The 24,835-nt window shown below is 50.6% G+C and overlaps 1 protein-coding gene across 1 annotated transcript; it reads left to right on the forward strand.

Annotated features, from left to right (window-relative positions):
- Positions 1–15,993: 15,993 nt before the first annotated feature.
- Positions 15,994–20,607, forward strand: Foxf2 (forkhead box F2). Its single transcript, XM_038332342.1, has 2 exons — positions 15,994–17,167; positions 20,444–20,607. Exons 1-2 carry the CDS (start codon positions 15,994–15,996, stop codon positions 20,605–20,607), a joined length of 1,338 nt encoding a protein of 445 aa, XP_038188270.1.
- Positions 20,608–24,835: the final 4,228 nt, after the last annotated feature.

A 24,835-nucleotide genomic window follows, 5' to 3' on the forward strand; every position in this document is an offset into this window, starting at 1 on the left:
AAAGAAAGAATGTGGGTCCTTGATGCTATCCCTGAGCTACCAGCATGATCTGATTCAGATCCCCTGTGATGCAAGCTGCATCCTTCGGGCCAGGGCTGCTTGAGTGAGGATTCCTATTGTTTGCAGCCTAAATCGCATCAAAGGAGACATTCTTGTTTAACTGAGCTGAAACTAGACACACCCTTTCAATTTGGGAAGCATTACTCTATATTCTACTTTAAGACCACAACAAAGCTTCACTTTTTTGGGTGACATGGTGTCACGGTGCTGTTCTGGTTGGCCTGTAACTCACTATGTAGATCACGCTGGCCCGAAACTCACAGGGACCTGGCTACTTCTACCTCCCAAGCTGAAACAGAAGGTGTGTAGCACCATGCCTAACCTAAGATCCCTCTTTAGCCTTATCCCACCCTTGTTTGCTTTATGTCTTTAATGAGAGTTGTGATTCTTTCTGAACCTGCTCCAGGTTCTCCCCCAGCATCCTGAGCTCCAGGCCTGGGTGCATGTATCAGCATAGTTTGAATAGTGCCAATCCAACTCTTCATTGTAATAATCCCGAGACTTGGCCTGGGTGCCTTCAGAGTATAGTAAATCTGTGAGTTCGACTGGATCAGAGAAAAGCAATTCTCATACAAACACATGCCATTAAAAAAATGGGCTACCTCACAGGAGTGACAATGGGAGAGTCAGGTGACCTCAAAGGATCTCAAACTCAGTGTGCCATGTTGGGGAAGTCTGTGGCAATGTCACATGCTTGTCATAGGGTGGATGCCCACATAGAAAAAGAAAAGCCTCCAGGGCAGACCTTCTCCTTGTTTACTCCTTTTTCATTTAAGTGGCACCGAGAGAGGAGAAAGACAGTCCAAGCTCCCTCAATCTTTTGACATCCTTTGAACAATTCAAGATCATTCGTTTGGACCTCTGAATACTGGGCTCCATTTGCATCCTATCTTCCCATAGCTGGCTCCTCTTAGTCAGCAGCCCTCCTGTCAACATGACCTTAGGTCCAGGACCACCAGCAGCATCTAACTGTCTAGCACAGCACTGTCCTGTGCCACCACCATAGCACTTAATGTCTCACTGCTCTGGACTCAATTTCTCTATCTGCAAGGTTGGACGTATTTCTTGGAGGACCCTCATCTTTCAAATTTAAGCTTTGAAGACAGAGTCCTTGACATCTTCCACGAGTATTTCCCCCACTCCTAAAACACTGCCTATCTGAGGGCAAGCACTTAAGATGCATTTATGGGACATAAGAGCTGGTGATTAATGAGACCTCATGGGCCTGGCAGTTCTTCACCTCTAATAACACTGTCCCCAACGACTCTGAATACACACACACACACACACATACGGGCCTCATTCTTTCCTGTTACAGAGGGCTTCCTTCCTCTGAGAAGCCAGAAAAGTCACGTGATAACTACTAAAAGTACCCTTAATGCCACATTCCAGGAAAAAGGGGGGGGGGGGCGAAAGGCAGAGGAAGACCCTCCCATACTGCCTTTGCTAAGAAGCCCTGAGAATTACTCTGAGTGGTAGATGCTATTCTGTGTCTGTACTTGGTCAACCACTAAAACAGTAGAGTAGGCAGGGTTTATATGACCAGCTACTCCAGGTCTCGTGGCTGGGTGATTGCAGGCAAAGCAGGATGGAGTTCTCCTTATGACTATGAAAATGCTGATACCTGAAGAAGAAGAAGAAAGAAATATCAGGCAAACCAAAGGAACATGGTTTCTGTCTCTGGGCTTCAGACCCTCAAACTCAACCAAATTTGAGTGGTGAATGTTCAGAAACTATAACTACATCTCTACTGAACATATTCACACACTTTTCTCATTTTTACTCCTAAAAGTGCATTGTAGCAATGATTTACAGTGTTTATGTTGCATTAGGGTCTGCGAGTCATCTGGCTATGAGTTACAGTTGGGAGGGTTGCATAGGCTAACTGCAAATACCGCACCTTCGAAGAGCTTATGCATCATAATTACACATACTTATGGCACAATGTTACACTGTGATACAGGAATACATTGCGTGATAATCAAATCCAGATAGGGTTTCCATCACCTCGTGTCTTATCATTTCCTTGTGGGGAAACCAAACTTCTCTTCAGCTGGGTGTGATGACGCACACCTTTAATTCCAGCACTCAGAAGGCAGAGGCAGGTGGATCTCTGAGTTTAAGGCCCACCTGGCTTACAGAACGAGTTCCAGGGCAGCCAGGGTTACACAGAGAAACACTGTCTCGAAAAAAAAATCAAAACAAAAATCTTCTCTTCTTTTTAAAGCATAGGCTACATCATTGCCATCTGTGGTCACTTTACCATGCAACAGGTTACAAAACTTATTTCTCTTATCCAACTGCAACTTGGCACCTACTGAGCAGCCTGTTCCCCTTCCCCTTTCTCCTCTCTCTCTCCACCCACTGTCTCTAGCAATCACTGTCCCATTCTTCACTCCTGTGAGGTCACCTTTTCTAGATGCTTCTTGTGAATGAGCTCCTGTGATGATCTGCTTGTTTGACTTATTACACCTAGCATAATGTCTTCCAGGTCTATCCATACAGTCACAAATGAAAGCATTTCATCCTGTAGGGATGCACAGTGTTTCCCTATAGATTTGTCCAGTGTCATGCACTTAAGTCAACTCCACATCTTAGCCTTTAGGAATAATGCCGCAGTGGATGTGGGAATGCAAGTATCTCTTCCACATACCGAGTTTATTTCCTTTGGAAAGTACCTAGACGTGAGATGACTGTGTTCTACAGCGGCAACTGTTTTTAGTTTTCCAAAAAAATTGTCGTAGTGTTTTTCGTAATTGCTATACTAAAATTCTCACCAACGGTGCACACTGGTTACTGGACAGCAATCTGTGTCTTTGTCTTTTTGGTGATTGCTGTTCTAGTAGAGTAAGGTTGGATCTCCTTGTGGTTTGGATATACTCCCCTGATGGTTCATGAGGTTGAGCATGGCTTCCTACATGTGTTGGCCATTTGCATTTTCTCTTTTGCAAAGTATTTATTAAAGTAATTTACACACTTTTAACATAACTGTTTATTTTGGTTTTTGTTGCTACTTGAGTTCTTAATCAGACATACAGCTTGAAAACATTTTCTCCCATTTTTTCAAGTTGCCTCTTTGCCCCATTGATTATTTCCTTTGCATTACAAAAGCTTTCTAGTTTGATAAGATCCTATCAGTCTTTTTTTTTTGTTTTGCTTTTGTTGCCTATTCTTTAGGTATATATGAGACTTGAGCATTTAAGACTCCAGGTTTCTCTAGGATGTAATGAAACTGTACTCTATGAATACCAGCATGTCTAGAAGATTCTCTAGGTATGAAAGGGCAGTGAAAGTTTTGTCCTTTCTTCAACCATCCTGCTCTCTTTCAAAATTTCTGATTAATAGCAGTATCGAGCTCTATTGACCTAAACGTTTACTTTGAATCTTCCAATGACTCCACTTTTCTAGTTTCAGAGGCAAGAAAGGTATGGTCCCCTCCCTTTTTGAGAGGTTAATAATAGATCTGACAAGTCCTTCTAGGTACCCAGAAAAGGGAAAGTGAATCTAATCATGAGGAAAGGCATTGCAGGTTGTCACAAAAAAAAATTCAACAATGGACTTCAGAATATTTTTAGCTCTCTTGTATGCATTTTCAGAGTTAAATCGGTAGCAGTCATATTTAAGAGGAAGGTGGGTTTGTTTAGCTGGAAGGTAAATTCAATGATGCAAGTGAACTTTTCTGCATTGTCTGAGCCACATGATTTTTCTCCACTCCCATCAAATGAAATTCCACATCAACCCAAGGCCCGAAAAGCAGACTGAGGATGAATTCATGACAGACCTATGAAATCCCATCTGAAAATACACACCAAGCAGCTGATCTTCCTCTCCAGCTGTTTACCTCACCCGCTCTCCCTGCTTCTGAAATCCCTAAGCCAGATACATTGTGTGGGAAATCAGCTTCTCCCAGGATCTTTCCAAGAGCCTCCCACTAGCAGGAAGGTTTCCACGGGGGTGGGGGAGAAGAGGCAGGCAGAAAGTACCCCGGTTTACTCTCCATCCATCATGGCTGAGCCAGCAAGGTGGCTTTCCCATCTTGCAGCCAGTACCCTTCCACCTACACAGAGCCTTTGGCTAGAGGTGGGTGTAGGGTGTCTCAACCTGTTTCATGTAGTAGAACATTCTTCAGAACACCAACTACCCTTCCCACCCCTTGGCTTACTTCTCTTTCTGACTCTAGGCAAAGACCCAAATGCATTTCTCTCTCCCTATGCTCTATTCCAAACTCCATGCTTTTGCTCAAATTGGCCTGCTTAGGCGCCCACACTCCTGCCCAGCACAGGCTGTGCAGAGTTAGTTTGTTTTCAGGTTATCAGACATGATTTCTTTGGGGGAGGGGTGGCAGTATCCCTCTCATTGATATGAAAAGATGACAAAGAAACAGCTCATAGTTTCCCAGATTCTTAACATACTTTGAATCCAAAGATTTGAAAAGAGGTGGGTGAATGTCTGTCTTTAAAGCTATGCCTGAGCAGTTAGACATGAAGACTTTGGCCTCCATCCTAAAGAGGAAACCCAAGCTTGCGCAGCCAGGAAAAAAAAAGGGGGGGGGGGGAGCTGAGATAAAGAAGGCTATCCCTAGTAAGAGTTATGTGAATAGTTTATTTAAGTGGCTATTAAAGGACAAAGGACAAATTAAAATATGCATATGAATGGAAGTTAAATGGTAGTTTAACCCTCCCTGGGGAAAATCCAAAGTCAATGACCAGCGGTCGACCTACCGCGGAGAAGGCAGTCTTAAAGAAGGCCTGGGGGCCTGAAAGTCTTAAAAAAAGGTCATTGAAGCTTCAGGTGGATTCCCAGCTCCACAGTCCCCAGCGCTTCCGCCTTTCTTTCCCTAAAACATTTGATAGTCTGCGCCTAAAATGAAATCAAGAGGTCGCCTTCTCTCTCCCTCCCTGCCCCGGTCGTTCCGGCCTGAGCAGCGCTCGCTGAGGTTCCCTCCTGGTGCCCCGTGAGTCCTGCAACTGCCCTGGCAGTATGGGCGTGATGGGGGCCACTGCCCTTCGCAACCATAGGCTGCGGTCTCCAGCAAGGCCGTCAACAGAGGAGCGGCGACTTACAGTCTGTCTAGTCCCAGCTGTGTTCTGCCACCACAGGTCCAAGTCTGAGACGAACTGCTAGCCAAGGTCAGCCTCAGCAGAGAAGGAAACGACCAATGGACCGTCCACATCTAGTTTCTAGGTTGTACCCGGAGGCCCCTTGAATTTCGATCGCACTGGCATCCCCCAAGGTCACTCTCCTGTGGTAGGGTTAGCCCTTATTCGCTGCCCGGAGCACGTCAGAGTAGTCGTATTTAGATAGTGAGCAGGAGGACTCGGGTCTCCGTCCCTAGCCTACAGCAAACGACACTGGATCACCACGGGTCACCCGGTCCCTTTTCCTTGACCTTGTCTGGCTGCGCACCTGCTCAGCTCGGCACCCTCCCGCCTTGCTTCCCCCCCACCCCCCGAGCTTGCCTACTTCTTAGACCCTAAAACAAGGTGCAGGAGTCTGGTTAGGGACTGGCACCGGAGACAGAACCCAGTTCTCCCCTAAGCACTTCGCGCTTCAGGAAATCCTTGCAAGGACCCGCAGCCACAGGGATCCGCCCAGATTCGACGGAATCTGCTTCACGTCAAGGCCAATCTTCACCCAGCGCTGCTGCGGAAAGGAGGAAGCACTAAGCTTGCACAAATTCGTTTAATAATCCCACAATAACTCTATCTTCACGTATAGAAAAGTAACCTCCACCCCCCCCCCCACCAAAAATCTATTCAAGGGCAAGCAACTAGCGAAATGTCCGGTGCGCAGAAAACGGAAATGGAGACGCAAAACAAAATCCATTTACCTGCGCCCTAAGTCAAGGCTGCAGATCGTAGAGGCCTGGGGTGAAGTGGGTGAGGAGAGTGGTGGGAGACAGATGGCCTTTTATATCCTGGCTGGGGCTGGAGACCCATTAGGCCCACAAGGACTTGGGGAGCTCCTTGGAGCTTGTGGACCCTGGGGACACCTTGCTACTGTGTTGCCTTCCACTAGATAACCTAGGAGCTTTCTCTTTGCATAAAATGGAAAACTTTCCGCCTCAAGTAGAAAAGATTGTTTTGCAAGTGCCCGAAGGGGCCCACAACCCCTCAGGGTTCCTGGAGGGTCTCCCACTTCAGAACAACTGTGGACACATTTTCTTTCCCCGGGCGCTTTCGCGCTTTCCGGGACGGGCCTCAGGAGCGAAGGACTCTTATAACGCGGGCCTGCTGTGCGTGGCTTCACCCGCTTAAACCATCCCAGGACCCACAGACCAAGACAGGGCAAGACCCAATGCAACTGAAGTTGCCGCGCAGGCTTTTCTAACGGGGGAAATTTTGCTTTGGAGCCGCTGACCTCCTTGATCCAGCGCAGCTGACACAACCACCATCACTCCCGCAAGACTTTGCACCCCTTTACCCGACGTGCGCACGCACGCTTGCACACACACACACACACACACACACACACACACTGATACACGCGGAGGCACTATGCCCTGATGCACGGTGCCAGTACACATCACCCACTTGAGGTCTCTTCCCGGGTGCAACGAAGGAATCAGAGAACTTCTGAGGTGCTTCTTGGTCCCAGCCTCAAGAACAACCATCATGCCTCTCCGGAACTGATCTGGGCATTGAGTTCCACTCACAGCCTAGAAAGTCCATTCCTTGACGAGGGAGCTCCTTAGAACACACCGATAAACTCAAACGTGCACTTGAGAGGTTGCTAGGATGGGGGTAATCCCGCGTAAGAATGAAACAGCATGACTTAAAATAAACAGAGTTTTTATTGGATTGGTCCAAAAGTAACAGTATGGATGTGTATATATTTTTACAGTCATTGTTTCCTTTTTATAGTCACCTTGGGAGGGTGCGTCCTCATTATCCCTTAATTTTTATTATTTCTATTTTACGGAAAAGGGGGTTAGGAACAGAAGTTTGGAGATATTTAGCAACGGATCCCAAATCAGAAAGATCAGGTGCAATTGGCAAGTTGTAAACATAGGTCTTCCTGTCACCATCCCAGAGTCATTTGCCCGCCAAGGATTTCACTGACCAGGAAGGAATGCGTGCTGTTAGTGGTACTGAAAGAAAGAACAAGCACACCAACAAGTAAGTATTAAATGTATGTTCAGAGTCTTGACCTGGGCCAAGGGGTCAAGGGGCAAAGCCAATAAACGCCTTCTCCCGGCACTTCTCACATCTCTTTAGCTTCTCTAGCCAAGGCTCTCCAACAGGCACTTTCAGACTATGGGGAATGTTCTTCGGGATGAGTTACTGCTTAGAGATGTATCTGAAAACACTACGGCTAGAAGGATGATTCCAAACAACAACAACAACAACAACACACACACACACACACACTTATAGATATGTTCTCTAGAACAGATCTGGCCTGTGCTAAAGAAAGCAATGGTGATGGGGGAGGAGGAACAGGGCTAGACGCAACTAGGTAGCCCTTTCCCGGTGATAGGCACACACACACTTTACTTTCAGTAAAGCACTCTCCCCGACTCCATAGCCGGCGTGAAGCCAAACAACTTGGGCTTCCTTTAGACGGAGCACCACAATGGAGAATTCTGCTTGTGCAATACACACAGAGACCGGTGTCCTACCCTGATTTTGAACTGGGGGTAAAGAGGGTGCGCTGCTCATTTATACCCAAAATGAAGCATTTAGTCTTGAAAGAATCAGATCCTGAGGTGTGATGTGTAACAAGAAGGGTGTGTTCATAAACAAAACCTCCAGAGATGCTTCAACTATTTCAACAAGAAGTGAAAATAGCAAAAAATAATTAAAGCAAAAGAGATTTTTTAAAAAAAAAAAAAGATTCTTCAGTGCGAGGGGTGTGTGTGTGTGTGTGTGGTGCTGTTAGGGGGAGTCGGCATCTTTGCCTACTCCTATACCTCACTGTGAATTCTTCAAAATATTGAACACAAAGGAACCAACTTAAAACTCGAGCTCTTCACAAAAGGATTTATTGTATGTGAAGTTTGCCGCCGGCCTTCCTTCTTTCCTTTTAAGAAAGTATCATTGTGGAGCAAAGCCAGGTTCATTCTCAGACACCAGGACTCAGAGAATAGCCAGTGGGATACCTGGGTCAGTGGGATGCTTGGGTCTCTGGTTCAAGCCCAGCATGCTGGCAGAGTCTACTCCCACCTGCCTGGAGCCTCCACTTTGGGTCTAGCCTGCCCCCAAAGGACCCTTCACCGTTCCGTTTCACCTTGCAGAATTTCACCAGGAGACAAAAGTTGGGGAGCCAAAAAGTTTTCCTCCGTCAAAAAGAGTGACTTGGTCACTCAGGTCACGGAGGACAACAGGAGATCAGATGGCTGAGGTCCAGAAAGGAAAAGGAAAAGGACAGTCGCTGAGAAACCCACCGCAACAGGTTTGGGGGTGGTTAGTTCGTTCTTCCTTAGAGTTGGCTGGTTGGTCCTCCATTTGTTTTTGGTTCACTGATTTGTTTACCGTAAGACCGGAGGAAAGTTCCTTGAGCTCCCCGTGAAATTTGAAAACAAAGCCCTAACCACTCCCGCCCCCTCCACACACACCGCTTCTGCGAACTAAAAGCTAAGGCAACTGAATTCCTCTGAAAATGGAACTGGAGAATGTGCGCTAAGGGGGCGAACCGAACGCGAGATAAGCTAGTATTTGATGGCACGTGTCCACCTAGGGATAGAACTCGCGGACCTCAGACTGGTGCGTGGGCCTGGCGCCCCCCTCCCACCACCACCACAACCACCCACCACCTGGCTCCAAGACCCCACAGGTGAAGCGAAGCAGTTGGCAGATCACTGCGTGCTGTCCCTCAGGATGCTATTTCCAAGAGCCTGGCGCCACCCAGCGGAATCAAGATGAACTCCGGGCGCCTCTCAGCACCTAAGATTTTAAAGCACACAAAAGCCAGCAGACACTCCTCACTCCTCGGAGAACTCCAAAAGTCCACGCCTAGAATTTGCAGCTCACTACCTCTACCAGCAATGACACTGTGATCAGACCCTATAAGCATGTCAGCCAGGCTATACTTTCCTCTTTGACCCCCAAGAAGCAAAGTGTGTCCTCCCAAAATACAAACAAAGAAGCGTTCGGAGTTGATATTACTCGGAGTAGGGGTATAGGTTGGCAGGCGCCAAGACAGAGTCGTGGGGAAGGTGGGAAAGAGGAGGAGGAGGTCAATAAATCATCTGGAGGGATTTTTGGCTTTGGTCCTTGTTTCCGAAAGTTTCGGAGCGGCTTTGACGTTGGGTACATAGTTATTCTCTTTCCAAGCTCGCCCCTCCCCATTGCAGGATCCCTGGTGTCCAAGGATTGTGTTTGAAAGAGAGGAAGCATTCTTGAAGTGGTGTGTGATGGATTGTCTAAACCCTTCTAAGATATTCTGGACGGGGGATTTTGAGGGAACTCAGCCTCGAAGATCCCCTGGGAAGAAGGGGTGAGGGAACAACGCCCACACGCAATCCAATCCGGAGCCACGTGCAACAGAATACAGGGGGTGGGCAAGGCCTGTCTGGAGAGGAAGGACTAGGGACAGGTGGAAACCCCTATACCCTTGGTATTCAAGATTCCTAGTCTTTCAGGCTGGAGTCGTGGGCGCATCGGTGTGATTTGGTAGGGGGAGGAGGCCCTCAACACCCTGGTGTCAGGAGAGAGGGATGGAAGGGGCACGGAGTTAGGGGACACCCTCAAACCACTCTTCAGATCTCATCGGTTTCTCTGTCACTTTGCTACCTGTGGTTTGCCTTACTGTTGTTGATGTCCCTAAGCCCAGTGGGAAACCTAGCCAAAGTAGAAGACTGGCGGGGGAAGAGCTTAAGGATGACCAAATCCATGCTAAACACCTAGGTCTACCAGGAGGACCCCAGAATGCCCAACATCAGGACAAGAGGACCCCTCTGGGGTCCTCCTGGTAGTACCAGAACCGGAGGCCACCAAGCATCAGGAGCCTCCTTCAGGAAGGGTTAGATGCACGCCCTATGTGGACCGAGAAACTGAAGGCTAGGTTGGGGCAGAAGGGACTGCTTAGGCCCAGCTCTCCCAGACTCCATTCTTTCCCAGCACTCCTTTCCCCTTGGGCCAGTCGCGCTAGTCCTTAGCCCTCTGAGACTCCTAGGACCAAGGGGCAAGTCGAAGAGGGACCGCTGGCCGGGCGACGGTGGCAATGGAGGAGGGAGAGTCCCCAGAAGCAGCACTTCAGAGGCGGCGTCTGGGCGCCCCAGGTCCCTAGTCGGCCTCTGGGCGCCGAGCGCGTTTTATTTATCCCTACAGAGGATGCTGGAGGACAAAAGAAATATTTGGACGTCAGAACTGATTTATATTTTTGGAAGAGCTACGTTTCCTTTTCTGAAGAGAGGCGAGCGCGCCCCATATCCTGCGCTCGGTGGGAGGACTGCACCGAGTTTTGATGCGCCAGGAAGTTCATTTGCGCGGAGGCTTTGGGCCCGGCGTCCTGCCGTGATCGCTGCCCTCCCAGATATTTATTTATTTGGGGGGAAGGGAAGGTAGAGGGTGAGAAGACCCAGCCAGACTAGAGAAGAAAACCCGGCCCCTGGGTTGGGACCTCCAGGGCGCTTCCGCGAGAGCCCGCCCGCCCACAGCCAGCCGACCTCCCTGCTCCGTCAGGGGCGTCTGGGGCCAGTCTTGCAGCCTCCGTGTGTTCGGTGGGTGCTCCTGTAGCAATCCCTCGCCCATTGGCCAGTGTCCTCCCGGAGGGACCACTCCAGGCTGTGCAGTGCCACCCGCGTGAGCCCTAGTGGCGGGCCTAGCCACCTTCCTCCCCGAAGGCGGACAGAAAGGGGAATAAGGGGGGTGAGAAAACTCCCAAAAGAGACAGAAGAAGGGTGTGCGAGAATTCCCAAGGGAAGAGACACCCAAGGGCAAGGTGGTCACCCTGGAGCAGGACCTGGAAAGAATGCAGTGGTCCAGGGCTCTTGAGAGCGCCTGCGCTGTACACTCATGCACAAGAAGCCACCAGGTTCCCACAGATTTCCAGATAATTTCAAAGTTAGATCTTGTACCCTAAAGTCGGTCGACTTTTCTCCCAGCTGCACAAGCGGGCGCAGAATCAACATTCCTACAGGCACTGCACTCATACTTGATTCCAGGGTGCGAAGTGCAGGCCCTCCAGCTTCTTTTCCATCTCCCCTCTCCCTCTGGTGATGATCCGGCCTGTGCCTGCACCCCTAAACACAGCCGGCTGTGGAAACCTAAATGGCATTCGTTCCTGGGGCGGGGGTAGGGGAATGTGGGCCAGAGGACTGGCTCCTGAGGACATTCCCACATTTCAGAGTGCATCTGGCCATCTAGAAAGGGATAGAAAGAGGCCTCATTTTTTTTTTTTTTTTTTTTTGCATGGGGGTCTGATAGATTAGCCCTTCCGCCTCCAAGCACCTCTGACCTGGCCAGCTAGGTCATGGAGTCATGCCTACAATCAGGCCCAGGAGCTGTGGAGCTGTGGAGCTGTGGGCTGATCTTTCAGGAAGGTGGGCTATAAAAGAGTCCTGCCCCGAGCACACTCGCTTGGAGAGCTGAAGGATGGATCCAAATAAAACGTGTCTCTGGGCTTTTGTGACAGAGGCAGCTAGGAGTTCTGAGCCAAGGAAAGAGAGCAGACTCCAGAGGAGGTGTAAAAGGGTTAGCTTCACCTCTTTTCAATCCCTGCTTTCAAAAGATCAACCCTGGTCCTGACCAATATTTTAAAAAGGTCTCCTCGGCAATGGCGGCGGCATGCAAGACTCTGATCTCAGCTCCACCACACAGCAATGAGAAAGCTATCTTGGGCGCTCAGAAACCTTCTGCCCACGGTAACTTAGCACCTGTGGGGCATCTTCGTAGGACCGGCACGAGGCTTTCCCGACTCGGGTTCAGGTTGAAGGAAAGGAGGGGTGCAGAACAAGCCGGCTCCCCCACGACAGATCCTAAATGCCCCTGAACACCACTTGTGTAGATGGGTCTCTCCCATCTCTACTGGTTTAGTCTAAACCAATTCATGTAAAACCCACGAAACAAAGGAAGCGTGCTAAGAAAAGATGTAAACCGCAATAATGAAGAGATTTCCTAGAATAAAATGTAGATTACAGAACAAAATCAGAGAAACCCAATTTTCGCTGAGTTTACATTCCCTTGCTGTGGGGCAGGGGTGGGACTCTATGGGCTTGGAACGGGAAGGGAACCCGCAGCCCAGATGGAGACAGTTGACCAACCCAAAAGCCCTGGACTGAGGACTGTTCTGAGCTGTATACTTCTTGGTTAGCGAAGCACGTAGGCTGATCTAGAATCATTAAATGAATCATACCTGTACTTCCCCATTTTTAAAAAAAAAATTAAGATTTTTTTGTTTACAGGAAATTAAAATCTATGAAGGGCTCACAAGAGAGAGGGACCTCCTGGGGAGTGGTACCAATCTAAACAAAACAAGGGTTCAACGATGAGACTTCTAACCCACTTGGTTGCTAGGGCTGGGGCTCAGGTAGGGCATCTCCCTAGTCTGTGCCAATCCCCAACCCAGCAAAAAAATAAACAACCCTTTCTGCTAACCAGAAAGGGATATTAAGGCAGGGAGAAAGAATCTGACCTATTTGTTATCATATGTGTTCTTACCCAATAGATTTGGATACATCCGTGGTTGAAACACAGAGGTTTCCGGCAAAAAATTGAAAAGAGCACTAAATTTGGAGTCTTCCCACCACTCCATCCCTGGGCAAGTTGCATCCCGTGTCCCTAGGCAGGCCCTGACAAAGAACAGATTAGAAGTGGGATCTCCAAGAACACGTTTTTAGAGAAGACCTCTTCCTGCCCAACAGCTTCTTCACTAAGCTTCCCACCTTTCTGGACTTGGGAAGGGGCAGTGTGTAGATCCCTAGAAAGAAGTAGGCTTCGAGTTTGCAGGTTCCCTCATTGACCACTGCCTGAGATCTGCTGTTTCTGACAGATTTAGAGAAACTTGGGACCCTGATTGATACCTGGATAATAAAAGGAATTCTTCCAAAGCCTCTTGTAACTTAACCAGTTGAAACTAAAAATACATCAAGGGTGGGTTTTTAATTTTTAAAAAAATGGGAGTTACATATAGGAGTATCTGTAACACTCCTAAAGTCTCAGGTATCCATTATCAAAGGACCCCATTGGCTCCTAAACTGGGAGCTAATGGCAAGGAAGGTTACTAAACCTTGCCATGGTTTTAAAAGGTTTCCCAAAACTTTTTTAGACCAGTTTAAAGCAAGTGCCTTGGGGCCTGAGATACACAGACTCTCCAGGTACAGAAAACAGAACAGGTGTATAGCTGAATGACCACAATACTAAGTTCATAGGAGGTCCCCCAACCTGCTGCCCACCTATGAAGTGACCTCCCCCTCCCAAACTCCGTAAACACTCACGCACAAACACAGTTAGGAACACTAAAGTCGGCCAATGGAGCTCCTTTAGGCCATCCTCTACACCCAATTCCTACTTCATATAAATAATTATTTTCAGACACTGAAAAGTTCTGTTTAATGAGCACATATTTACTTCCATATTAAATCTTATCATAAAATTAGTCCAGGCAAAATGATGAAAGAGAATGAGTGGGAAACCAGCATGAAATAAATGGGGACTTGCACCCCAAATGTTCAGTCATCAGTCAAAAAGAAATTCTTAGAAAGTCGAAACAACTTCAACCCCCAACCCAATCAAAACATCCCTTCCGGAAAAGAGAGACTTGTTTCTTTTTTTCTCTTGCAAATGAGCGGTCCACTCAGTTCTGCTTGGCGGTGTTTTCTTAGCTGACTCTGGGCTACAATCGGGCCATTTTCGGACACATTCCCATGTAGGTACCAGGGGTGCTCTGGAGGAAGCTGTCGACGCCTGTTCAGCTAATTTAGGTTTTCTTTGTCTAATTACTGTGGAGCTTAGGGAAAAGGAGCCGGGCTCAGGGCAGTAAACTGACACTCGGGCTCTGTGTGTGGTATCCAGGCAGGGTTTGATGGAAAAAGCCTGCTTCCACTCAACTTCAGGTCACTGTCTGGGGCCAGCCCCCTCCCCCCGCACCCGCCCTTTCCTCTGTTCCTCAGACCCACCAGCACTCTGCATCGTGAGCAGTCACTAGGTACTAGGACACTGAGAGTTGGTGTACCCCCACCCCCACCCCGGGGGACCAGACTCCACTCCGCTCCACAAGACTCTTTGTTGCATCTATACTGGGGTCCCTACAGCATCCTCCTTGCCCTCCCACCTTCCCAGCCTCTCCAACTCACAGCAACCCAGTCTTCTCTGGGCCGCTGCAGAAGCGTGCACGGCTGTGCCTCACGTTTGCTCCCCAGGTGGGCATCTTTCCCTCTGGGCCTAGCCACCAGCTCTTGTGTGGCCAGGCCTGCTTCAGCCTCCAGCTCTCTTTGCAGCCCCTGTCCGGGGTCAGACTACATTTCCCCGCACGTGTAATCCAATAACTAACTGTCGGGTCTCGTTGGAATGATTTCTCCCGAGGGCCATCTCTCTCTGAGCCTACTCTTACCGAGATGAATAAGCCACAACTGGGGGAGTGTTCTCGGATGAAGTGAGCTTGGTCGTGGCTCGGAATGGGTGGGGAGGGGGGTCGCACCGGAAGACTGACGCTGTAAGCCCACTTGCAGCCTTGCGAACCTTCAGCTATCTCCTCACCTCTGAGCCTCTCTCTGTGTCTCTGTCTCTCTCTGTCTCTCTCTGTCTCTCTCTCTCTCTCTCTCTCTCTCTCTCTCTCTCTCTCTCTCTCTCTCTCTCTCTCTCTCTCTCTCTCTCTCTCTCTCCTTGAAATGGAAACAAGTCAGTGGAAGGTGGAAGCAAATTAAAACTAATCCGTTCGACTCAAGTATCTTGAGTGTCTAAAAGTTGGCCCAGTTTTCTCCACCCAAACCCTAATGCTCAGCTTACAATACGTTCTTAACTGCCCCGGGGCCATAGCTCAAGGGCACCCAGTGCTTGCTCTCTACTCTGAACTCTCAGAAGCCTGCATGTCCAGCCAGAGAGAGAGACCCAGGATTGGCACGTTACCTTGGGACGTCTGGCACCCTGGCGTGTGGCTGAGGGCGGCACTGTCTAAATGAAGTTGACAGATGGTGTCAGTTCGGGCACTGGGAATCTTGGCTAAGGAGGCTCTTCCAGGGCACCGCCGCCCCAAGACTCAGCCCCACATGGTCCTGAAGATGTGGAGGAGGGGCAGGGTGGGTCCATTCTCGGCGCGTGTGGGTGGGTGTTTCTGGGGTAGGAAATGGGCTGCTGGAAGGGACAGAGAATGAATCGCTGAAGTAAGGGGTAATCGAGCCTTGCCAAGGTTAGGAGTTCTCCTCCCAGCAGAAGGGGAAAGGAAAAGAGACCAGAGAAGAATTAGTACAGCGAGTAGGACCCGAGAGAGTCAGGGAGGCGATAAGAGCCGGAGCCCGCCGCCAGGTCCGGAGGGGGAGGAGTGACGCGGACCCAGTGCGCCCTCCCCGGGGCGGGCGGCGCGGAGCGAGGAGGGGGCAGGGCGGGGTGGGGTGAAGGGAGGGAGCGAGGGAGGGAGCCAGGCGGCCGCAGGGAGGGCGCGCCAGGGAGGAAGTCCAAGAGACAGAGAGAGGAGCACTCCTGAAAGAAGACGACAGGCTAGTCCCCGGGGTCCGGGCTGAAGTCTCGGCTCGAGGGCGCAGCTGTCCGGCTACGGACAGCGTCGCCTTGGTGGCCTAGGAGGTAGTTGCGCAAGGCGCCGGCCGAGGCTCGGAAGAGGGATGCGCGGGGCGTTGCCTCCGACCCGCCGCCGCCGCCGCCCGAAGCCCCAAAGGAACTGAGAGGCTACTCCGAAGCGCTGGCCCGGAGTGGCCCCGGCTGCGGCGCGGCCGGCGTACTAGGGCGCTCGCCCGGCTTGTGGGCCAACCCGGCTCCGGCGCCGCTGGTCCCGGTCCGGGGTCCGCCCCCCAGGCCCGGCCTCGCTCCAAGCTCCCAGATGACCACCGAGGGCGGGCCCCCGCCACCCCCGCCGCGCCCGCCGCCTGCCCCACTCCGCCGTGCGTGCAGCCCGGCGCCCGGCGCGCTCCAGGCCGCCTTGATGAGCCCGCCGCCCGCCGCCACCCTGGAGACCACCTCGTCGTCGTCATCTTCATCTTCTGCCTCCTGTGCCTCGTCTTCTTCCAATTCGGTCAGCGCCTCGGCGGGTGCCTGCAAGAGTGCGGCGGGTGGCGGCGGCGCGGGATCCGGGAGTGGGGGTACCAAGAAGGCGACCTCAGGTCTTCGGCGACCCGAGAAGCCTCCCTACTCGTACATCGCGCTCATAGTCATGGCCATCCAGAGCTCGCCCAGCAAGCGCCTGACGCTCAGCGAGATCTACCAGTTCCTGCAGGCGCGCTTTCCCTTCTTTCGTGGCGCCTATCAGGGCTGGAAGAACTCCGTGCGCCACAACCTCTCGCTCAACGAATGTTTCATCAAGCTACCCAAGGGCCTCGGGCGGCCCGGCAAGGGCCACTACTGGACCATCGACCCGGCCAGTGAGTTCATGTTCGAGGAGGGCTCGTTCCGCCGGCGGCCGCGCGGCTTCAGGCGGAAGTGCCAGGCGCTCAAGCCCATGTACCATCGTGTGGTGAGTGGCTTGGGCTTCGGGGCCTCGCTGCTGCCCCAGGGCTTCGACTTCCAAGCGCCCCCTTCAGCGCCTCTGGGCTGCCACGGTCAGGGTGGCTATGGTGGCCTCGACATGATGCCCACAGGCTATGATACCGGCGCGGGTGCTCCGGGCCACGCGCATCCACACCACCTCCACCACCATCACGTCCCCCACATGTCGCCCAACCCGGGCTCCACCTATATGGCTAGCTGTCCGGTGCCTGCAGGTCCTGCGGGCGTCGGTGCGGGAGCGGGTGGCAGCGGTGGCGGCGGTGACTATGGGCCGGACAGCAGCAGCAGCCCAGTGCCCTCATCCCCGGCCATGGCGAGCGCGATCGAGTGTCACTCGCCCTACACTAGCCCTGCAGCACATTGGAGTTCGCCTGGCGCCTCACCTTACCTCAAGCAGCCTGCCCTGACGCCAAGCAGTAACCCTGCAGCCTCTGCTGGCCTGCACCCCAGCATGTCCTCCTACTCGCTGGAGCAGAGCTACTTGCACCAGAACGCCCGCGAGGATCTCTCAGGTAAAACAAAGCTCCCAGGCCCGCTGCAGCCTTAACCTAAGGACCGGAGGCTACTGCGCCTTCCGTCCCCCACGCTGGGGTCTGTTTAAGTGGGATGCTGGGGGGGGGGGGGGGCGGGGTGTTGTGCACCGTATTCCTGGCTAGGAGGAGATGATTTGATCTTCCAGCATTCTCTGATACTATGGGCTGGCTGGTGGGCTCCAGAATTCGCCGACTGGAGAAGGGTGTGCCAAGTCCTAACTTTCTTGGCCTACGTTAGGACACTGCAGACTTTTCTCCCAATTAGGCCACACTCAACTCTGAAAGAAGGCATGTGACTTTTGGAGACCTTGGTGGAGGAGTTGGGTTTGGTTCATTTTGTTCTCCTAATTCTTTTCAAAGTTCATTTTGCCCTACTTTAATTTCAAAAGTAAATGGCAGAGAGAAAAGGTTCTTACCTGAGCAAGTAATGAAAGAAGATGGCAGGGAAAGGGAGAGAAAAGCTGAGTCCCAAGGACATTGCCAGTGCCTGCCAGTGACAAGGGGCACCAACGAGAAGTCATTAAGCACACACAACACAGTGGATCGAGTTAAGGACACAAGTTTGTCCTGTGCCTCAGGGCATGGGTGGCCTGGTGTGATACCCCCAAGAAATGTGCCTAGAGGCCACTTGTAGTGTGGCTGGTTTATGCTGTGTGGGTTGCAAATTATGAAAATTTATAGACTTGTGAAAAGTGGTGAAGGGTGGGAGGAGAGGGGGGAGTGGAGGAGAGAATTTTGTGTTTGGCTAACTTTATCTAGAGGATAGCACTAGACCCTTATTAAATCCCCTGAGGCTCCCACGGGTGCAGTTTGAAATCTGGGAGCTTGTCTGTCAAGGGCAAAACCCAAAGGTGCTGTCTCCCACACACTTCCCATCCCAGTCAGAACAGTCACAGGCTGATGCTTACTTTCATATATTTGTGCCTGCATGGGCAACAGGAGCTTGGGGAATGGGGACGCCAAGAAACAGCAAAAGATCTTGGAGAAATTTCCCAAATAAGCCTTTTAACTGGGGGTCTCAGAGGTTAACCAAACAAAGACAGTCTAGGCAGGACCACACGGGAGAGGATTTTAGGCTGACTTAACCCACAGAGAACAGAGTCTTGTTCAATTTTATGGGAATTTCAACAAGTAACCAATACAGATGACCCTCTCTCAGATTCCCCACCCCACCCCCACCTCCCGCCCAACGGGCTAGCTGTTAGTCTCCCTCCAACACACTGAGCTGGAACCTATTCCTCCCTCCCACCCTCGCTAGGCCTGCTGCTCTGGGCCCATCCTATGTCCTTCCCTTTGGGTAGACCTAGCTTACCTTGAACCCAGAAGGTTTGCCAGCTGTCAGCAATCCATAAATAAATCTAGAAACAAACAAGCAAATGCCCCGGAAAGAGATTTCTGACCCTTCTATTAAATCCATGTCCCATGCCACGCACTCTGGGCCATGCACAAAACCCCCAGAAGTGCCCGGATATGGCAGCTTAGCTCTTTAGCTTGGACAGAATGAGAACTGTCCAGCTAATAGGGCAGACCACCTATCCGTTGTCCCCGTGCCTTGTTGTGAGCAGCCTTTCCCGCAAGCGATAGCTTAGGCCTACCTGACCCTGCTGCCCTTTCTTCATCGAACTTTGTCCTCCTCTCTTCCTAGACTAGTCTCCCGATTTTGTCACCTCCAGTAAAGACCTCATGAAGGTGGTTTCAAAGAGCCCCCGCATTGTAAATGGGGACCCTGCAGGGCTTGGTTCTGAGTGCTGCCCACACGACTGCGGCCCATTGCAACTGGAAGGTCCCGCAAGGCCAGTCACTGCTGAGGCGGTGGCCCAGGGACATCTGGCAGCCCCCAGCACATACATCGCCATGCACACAGCGCGATCCTCCTTCCGCCGCACACCCGCACGCGCCGTGCCCTCCACTTTCAAGACGGTGGCGGAGGCGGCGTTCTCAGGGAGGCAGTGGCAGCTCGATCCGCCGGGGCCGAGAGTAGTCAGCGCTCACTGCGAAGCCCTGCGGGCCCCACAAGCCCGGTGTCTGCGGTCCATCCGAGCACCAGCGGCTACCTGGGGTGTAGGCGCGACCTGTGGTGCTCGCTGGCGGCAGCGGTGGTGGTGAAGGATCCGGCCGTTCCCCGCGCGCACCTGGGCCGCTTCTCGGGAGCCGAGCAGCGCTGAGCGGTCCCTCGTCGGCGCCGAGGCCGAGCCACACCCGCCGCTGAGCGGCCGGGTCGCTCAGCGGCGGGTGGCGGGTGCCAGCCATAAGACTAACGCGTCGCCGGCTGCACTTAAAGCTTTTCTTCTGCTTACAGCCGCAACGGGGAGCAGCATGGGGGGGGGGAGGGTGACACAGGCGTGCGGTTGGTGCCGATCACACCAACCGGGTGCTTGGGGATGGCCTCCCTCACAAACACACATCCACGCGGCGAGATGGGCACTGAAGTCCCAAGCCCACTGCTGCCTACCCCAACCCCCCGGGGCCAAGAAAGCAAAAGCAAAAGTGGGCGAGAGACCGGATCAAGCTCTGGGCAGCCTGACACAGGCCGTCCCCAGGCTCCGCCGCCAGTTCCCTCGGGGACTCCTAGGGCCTCTAGATGCCCCGGTCAAAGAGCGCTTTTCAGCTTCCTAAACTTCAGGTTTATAAACGGGTAGACGAAAGGGTCCGGGGCCTTCAGACTGAGGATGGGTAGTGGGCTGCTCACACACACACACACACACACACACACACACACACACACACACACACACCTCGGGCTCCTTCTCCTCCAGGGTATTGTCTCTGTCATACTTTGTGGATGATGGGGACAGCCCTCTTTTTCCAGTGTCTTGATCCGAGACAGGAAAAAAAAGGCACAAAAACAGAGGTGAAGGCTGCAGAGGTGTTGGCAGAGTGCTTGTGCCCAGTGCAGCCTGGATCGGGGCCTGGCAGAGAGGTCTCCGGAGCCCGAGAGGGAAGTGGGAATTCATGAACAGATTACCTCTCAAGGGGGGGGCGGGGGTTACTTAAAACCAGGGCAAGAGTCTTGGGACTTGAGGGAGCTCCGAACAACTGGGTTTTTGTTTGTTTGTTATTTGTTTTGTTTTGATTGTTCGGTTTTTTTTTCCTTTCCTACCGGTTTTATAGCCATATACCCAAAGGCCACTCGCTGCTTTTGCACCGCCAGCCAAAATACCACACATTAAATTGAAAATTTAAAAGTAATACACCTCACCACCATCTGGGTGACTTTTACTGAAAAGATTTTTTTCCTCTCCTTTCTTCTTCCAGTGGGACTGCCCCGTTATCAGCATCACTCCACCCCAGTGTGTGACAGAAAAGATTTCGTCCTCAATTTCAATGGCATTTCTTCTTTCCATCCCTCCGCTAGTGGCTCTTATTATCACCATCACCACCAGAGCGTGTGCCAAGATATTAAGCCCTGTGTTATGTGAATGGACAGAGGCCTTGAAGGCTGCTCTTCCTCTTCTCCCCTTTCCTCCTCTCCCCTCCGAGAGGGGCAGCTAGGAACTGCAATGGACTCACATTCTGTGCACACGGACAGGACGGATAGCAGTAAGTAACACACCCGTCACTTAAACAAATGCCCAGGGGAGCCCTTCTCGCAGATATTTGCCCACCCATGGAAGAGGACACTGTTGGCAAGGCAATACCCCAGAGGAGGGACAGAGAGCGCATGTGATGGTAAAATGTTACTACGTGTAAGACGTAAACTTTCAGTTTTGGGTGGTCATTGCGTTCATTGATCAGGGTCTGAAAAGGTGTGTGAGTGTGTGTGTGTCTGTGTGTTGGTGTATGCTTTTCAAACAGGCAGTGCTAAAAGCACAGTATTTCAAGAAAGCCTTGTTTAGTTGACTGGCCCAGTAGGAGATTTTGCCCGCCCCACCCCCAACACTCCCTTCGGATACAGGTGCCAAAGAACATTGTGAAGAAATGAAGAACCGACGAGCCTAGTTTAAGAAAGTGGCTCTCAGTATTGTGACAATACAATATTTTTACAAGGTTGTTTTTCTACCACCATATTCTTAAAAATATTTTTTATGATCTTTGTATACTCACACTTCGCTTGTATTTTAAAAGGAGGGTATATTTGCACTTATGTATACTTTTACAGTTTGCCAAACTATTTTGATGTAAGATTTTTTTTCCAATAAAATGTGTTTAACAAATAGTTGTTTTAGGGACCCTTTCCTCTGCAGGCACCCCGTCATGGCCACACACCCCCAGGCAGCCTTGCAATTCTAGACTGCCCACCCTCAAGTTGTATAACTGACATGAGGCGGAAGGTCTCTGCTTTGAATAAGCCCGTCGGGTCCTGACTGTGGGTCTTCTCAGGGAGACTTCTGTCATTCCTTTCTCTATTCCACTCTCACTTTTTCTAGGCAAACAAAAACCAGAAGGTGAAAGAAACTTAAACACACACACACACACACACACACACAGAGAGAGAGAGAGAGAGAGAGAGAGAGAGAGAGAGAGAGCCCAAAATTTAAAAAAAAGCCGCCAAAACAACAAAAGCTGGCAAGATACTGAAAGCCAAGGGTTGGATCTGAGGAAAGCCAAGTTTTGTGCCCCTTTGGTTTCCTTTCCTGTGTGCAAGAGTTCTGCCCCTTTGCTCCTTTCTCTGGCTGGAAGAAGTGAGGGCAGAGCCCTGAGCCACCACCCGGAGCTCCACAGCCTCCCACCCTCCTATCCAGGCTGCAGTTTGCTTTGGGTGGTGGTCAGATCAAAGGGACTCAGAGAGAACAGAATGCAGCACGGGGGGGGGGGGGGTGTTTAACTGGCACCCTCCACAAAGGCTTCCACGGGATTGCACAGCTTCTCCATCCTTTCTTGCTGGGTTTCCCAACCCTGAATGCTACCCACAGAACTGGCAGGACACAGGATGAAATGGGAAAACAGTCCAGCGAGGCAGGCAGATTTATTTCCCACCCAGAACACCCTTCTGTTGGGAACCGAACAAATGTTCACCTTTAATCATGTTGCGGCAATTTTCTCTTCAACCCAGGGCTGGATTTTTGTTTTTACTTTTGCTTCTCGAGTGGGAAACTCTTTCTTTCAAATTCACCACCAGGTATTTATTTGTAACTAGGGTAAGTGGTAAAAAAATTATTTTTTAAGTATTTCATTGCATCTCAACCTGAGGTGGTTTCCCAAATAAAACATCTCTTGTTTCAAAACTCTTAGCCATATTCCTAACGCTTAAGCTCTTTCTTGTATTAAAAACATCATCACAGAGTTAAACACGTTTCTGCATTATCATATTTGCATTTAAATAAGAGTATTTTCTCCATCCCCCCCCCCCCTTTTTGTCCTTTATTCTGAGTTACTCGGGGGCCTGCTATAAATTATGAAGTCAGTCTCAGAGTTTGCTCCGACCACAGTGCTGTGTTTACATTCCTTCCAAGGCAGCCGGCATGGTCGTAATTTATATCCTAAACACTTGAACGTAACTTGTTTATACAGAGAATGACGGGACCTCAAACTCCAGGCCGGCCTGGCCAACCGCATCCGGAGGATCAGCGCGCCCCCTGGTGGAGCAGGAGACAGGTGCATGAGGATCTGGGCTCAAAAAGCGCTAAGAAGCCTTGCTTTCAGTTGCTCATCAGTACAGACATTTAGAGCACATCATCGTCGGGAATTATGCTTTCCGCTTTTAGGAAACACTTCTGGTTCTCTCTACTGTGTCCTTTTAATCCGCAGTTTTATCCTGAAAGCTGATGGAGACTCATTAACCCTCCTGACCTTATTTACTATCTGCTAAGATCTTGACACCTTTAAGCTGCTAGAATTCTCCTCGATTAAGGTCACTGTTTCCTTTTGAGTCACAATTGTTTCTCAGCTGCCCCTCCTTCCTAGACACAAGCACACGGACATGTTGGTAGTCATTTCTTCTCATTTTTTTTCAAGTTAAAAAGTGTCTAAATGTTTCTGAAATATTGGTAAGACACCCTAAAATCAGTGCTACGGTACTTGTAAGAGTGAAGATAAATAGTAACTCAATGAGGAGGGTCTGAATCCCTCAGTTCTTTGTATGCGTTGGGGACCAAACCCACGTGCTAAACCCTTGCTCACCAACCCACACTGGAAACTGTGTTTCCAGTCTTCAGAACTTCCACTCATTGGCAAATGAAAATGATACGCAAGCGGATACCTGACTATTTTGTGAAAGAATATCTGGCTTCTTATGTGTCTCTTTTTCAGTCAGAACTGTGTAAACGAGGAAGGAAGGCAGCAGGTGAGGATGCCCATGCCAGAGCTGGGCAGTGGTTGTCAGTAAGCCCCACACAATTACCCAGCTAATCCTTTCTGCTTCCCCAGGAGGTGGGAGGTGGCAGTGCGTTTCCATCAGCACAGCAAATACCACCGAGATGAGCCAGTCGCAGAGAGAAGGGCAATGTGACTCACGCTTTGGAAATCTCCGCCCATGGTGTTGGCAGGTGTTTTTAGCCCTGCCTGGTGTATGTAGTGTATGGTTGATGGAAACGTGTGGTGTGGTGGTGCGAACTGTTCACCTCAGGTACGGGGAATTACAAAGGAAAGGATGGCATCCCACAGACCTGCCTAGTCAAGCCCCAGCGATCAGAAGACCTCCCGCTTGGGCCGATGGCCTAAAGGCTGCACACCCGCAACCAACACCAGAGACAGCTCATGGGCCTTCGGGGGCCGGTCCAGATGCTAACTATAGCGCATAGATCTTGGTCGAGTTTACAGATATTCCTTAGGCCGTGGACTTCAGGGGTCTGGCCCAAACCCATCCAGGAAAGCTTTTTTTTTTTTTTTTTTTTTTTTTTTTATCTGACACTGCAGACAACAGGAAGGGCAGAGGTCTTCTTTCAGAAGCAGTGGCTCTCGTCCTATGGCCTGGAGGCTTTGTAAATAAGGGGACTGCTGGGATCCAGTGGGTTCAGACACAGCTCAAGAGCTGATGTTTCTCATAAGCTCTTAGAGATGCTGAAGGTTTCCAGAGACCCCACTCTGAAACCCATGGCTCTGGAAAAACATTTTGGATAGGTTTGCCTGGTCCATGTTAAGGCTAAGTTAGTATACATCTAAAAAGCTGGGTCTTTAAAAATACTTTTTCTACCCCAAAGTTATCTCCCTCATTGATTACTAGGAAGCACTAGATCAAATTTTGGAACCTATTCCAAAAAATAAGATCTCATTTTTATCCAAATATATAAGAGTATTTGTTTTAGTCTAGCGGATGATACAAAAAAAAGAGTCAAGTGGCATCCCTTCAGCCCCCCTCCCCCACTTTAAAACAGAAAAATCCCAGAAGTCAACACAGAAGACAGTGTTGGACAAGCGTCCCCAAACAGAAGGCGGTTAAGGAAAGAATGCCTCTACTTTCTGTACACAGTTCTGAGAATGTAATAGAGAGACGGAGAAGCAGGGGCCTCCTGAAAACAAGCACTGAGGAGCCCTAGGCACAGGGGTCAGGCAAGAGCCGGAGGGGGCAGGGGAAGGGAAAGGAGGGGAGAAAAGAGAAAAGAAGGGAGAGAAATGAAAAAAAATAAGACAAGAAAAGGAGAAGTAAAAGAAAGAGGGAAGGCAAATCAGATCAACAGGAGGGGAAGGGAGAGAGAAAAGAGAGGAAGCAGGGAGAGAGACAGGAACAGAGGGAAGAAGAGGTAAAGGGAGAGGGAGGGCCAGGCAAGG

This window comes from Arvicola amphibius, chromosome 6, assembly GCF_903992535.2.
Source record: "Arvicola amphibius chromosome 6, mArvAmp1.2, whole genome shotgun sequence".
Classification (NCBI taxonomy): Eukaryota; Metazoa; Chordata; class Mammalia; order Rodentia; family Cricetidae; genus Arvicola; species Arvicola amphibius.

Excerpts from the sequence above, each read along its gene's own strand:
- Foxf2 (XM_038332342.1), top strand. The coding sequence starts at position 15,994 with ATGACCACCGAGGGCGGGCCCCCGCCACCCCCGCCGCGCCCGCCGCCT. Across the intron at positions 17,168-20,443 it reads CGCCCGCGAGGATCTCTCAG|TGGGACTGCCCCGTTATCAG; the intron begins GTAAAACAAAGC and ends TTCTTCTTCCAG.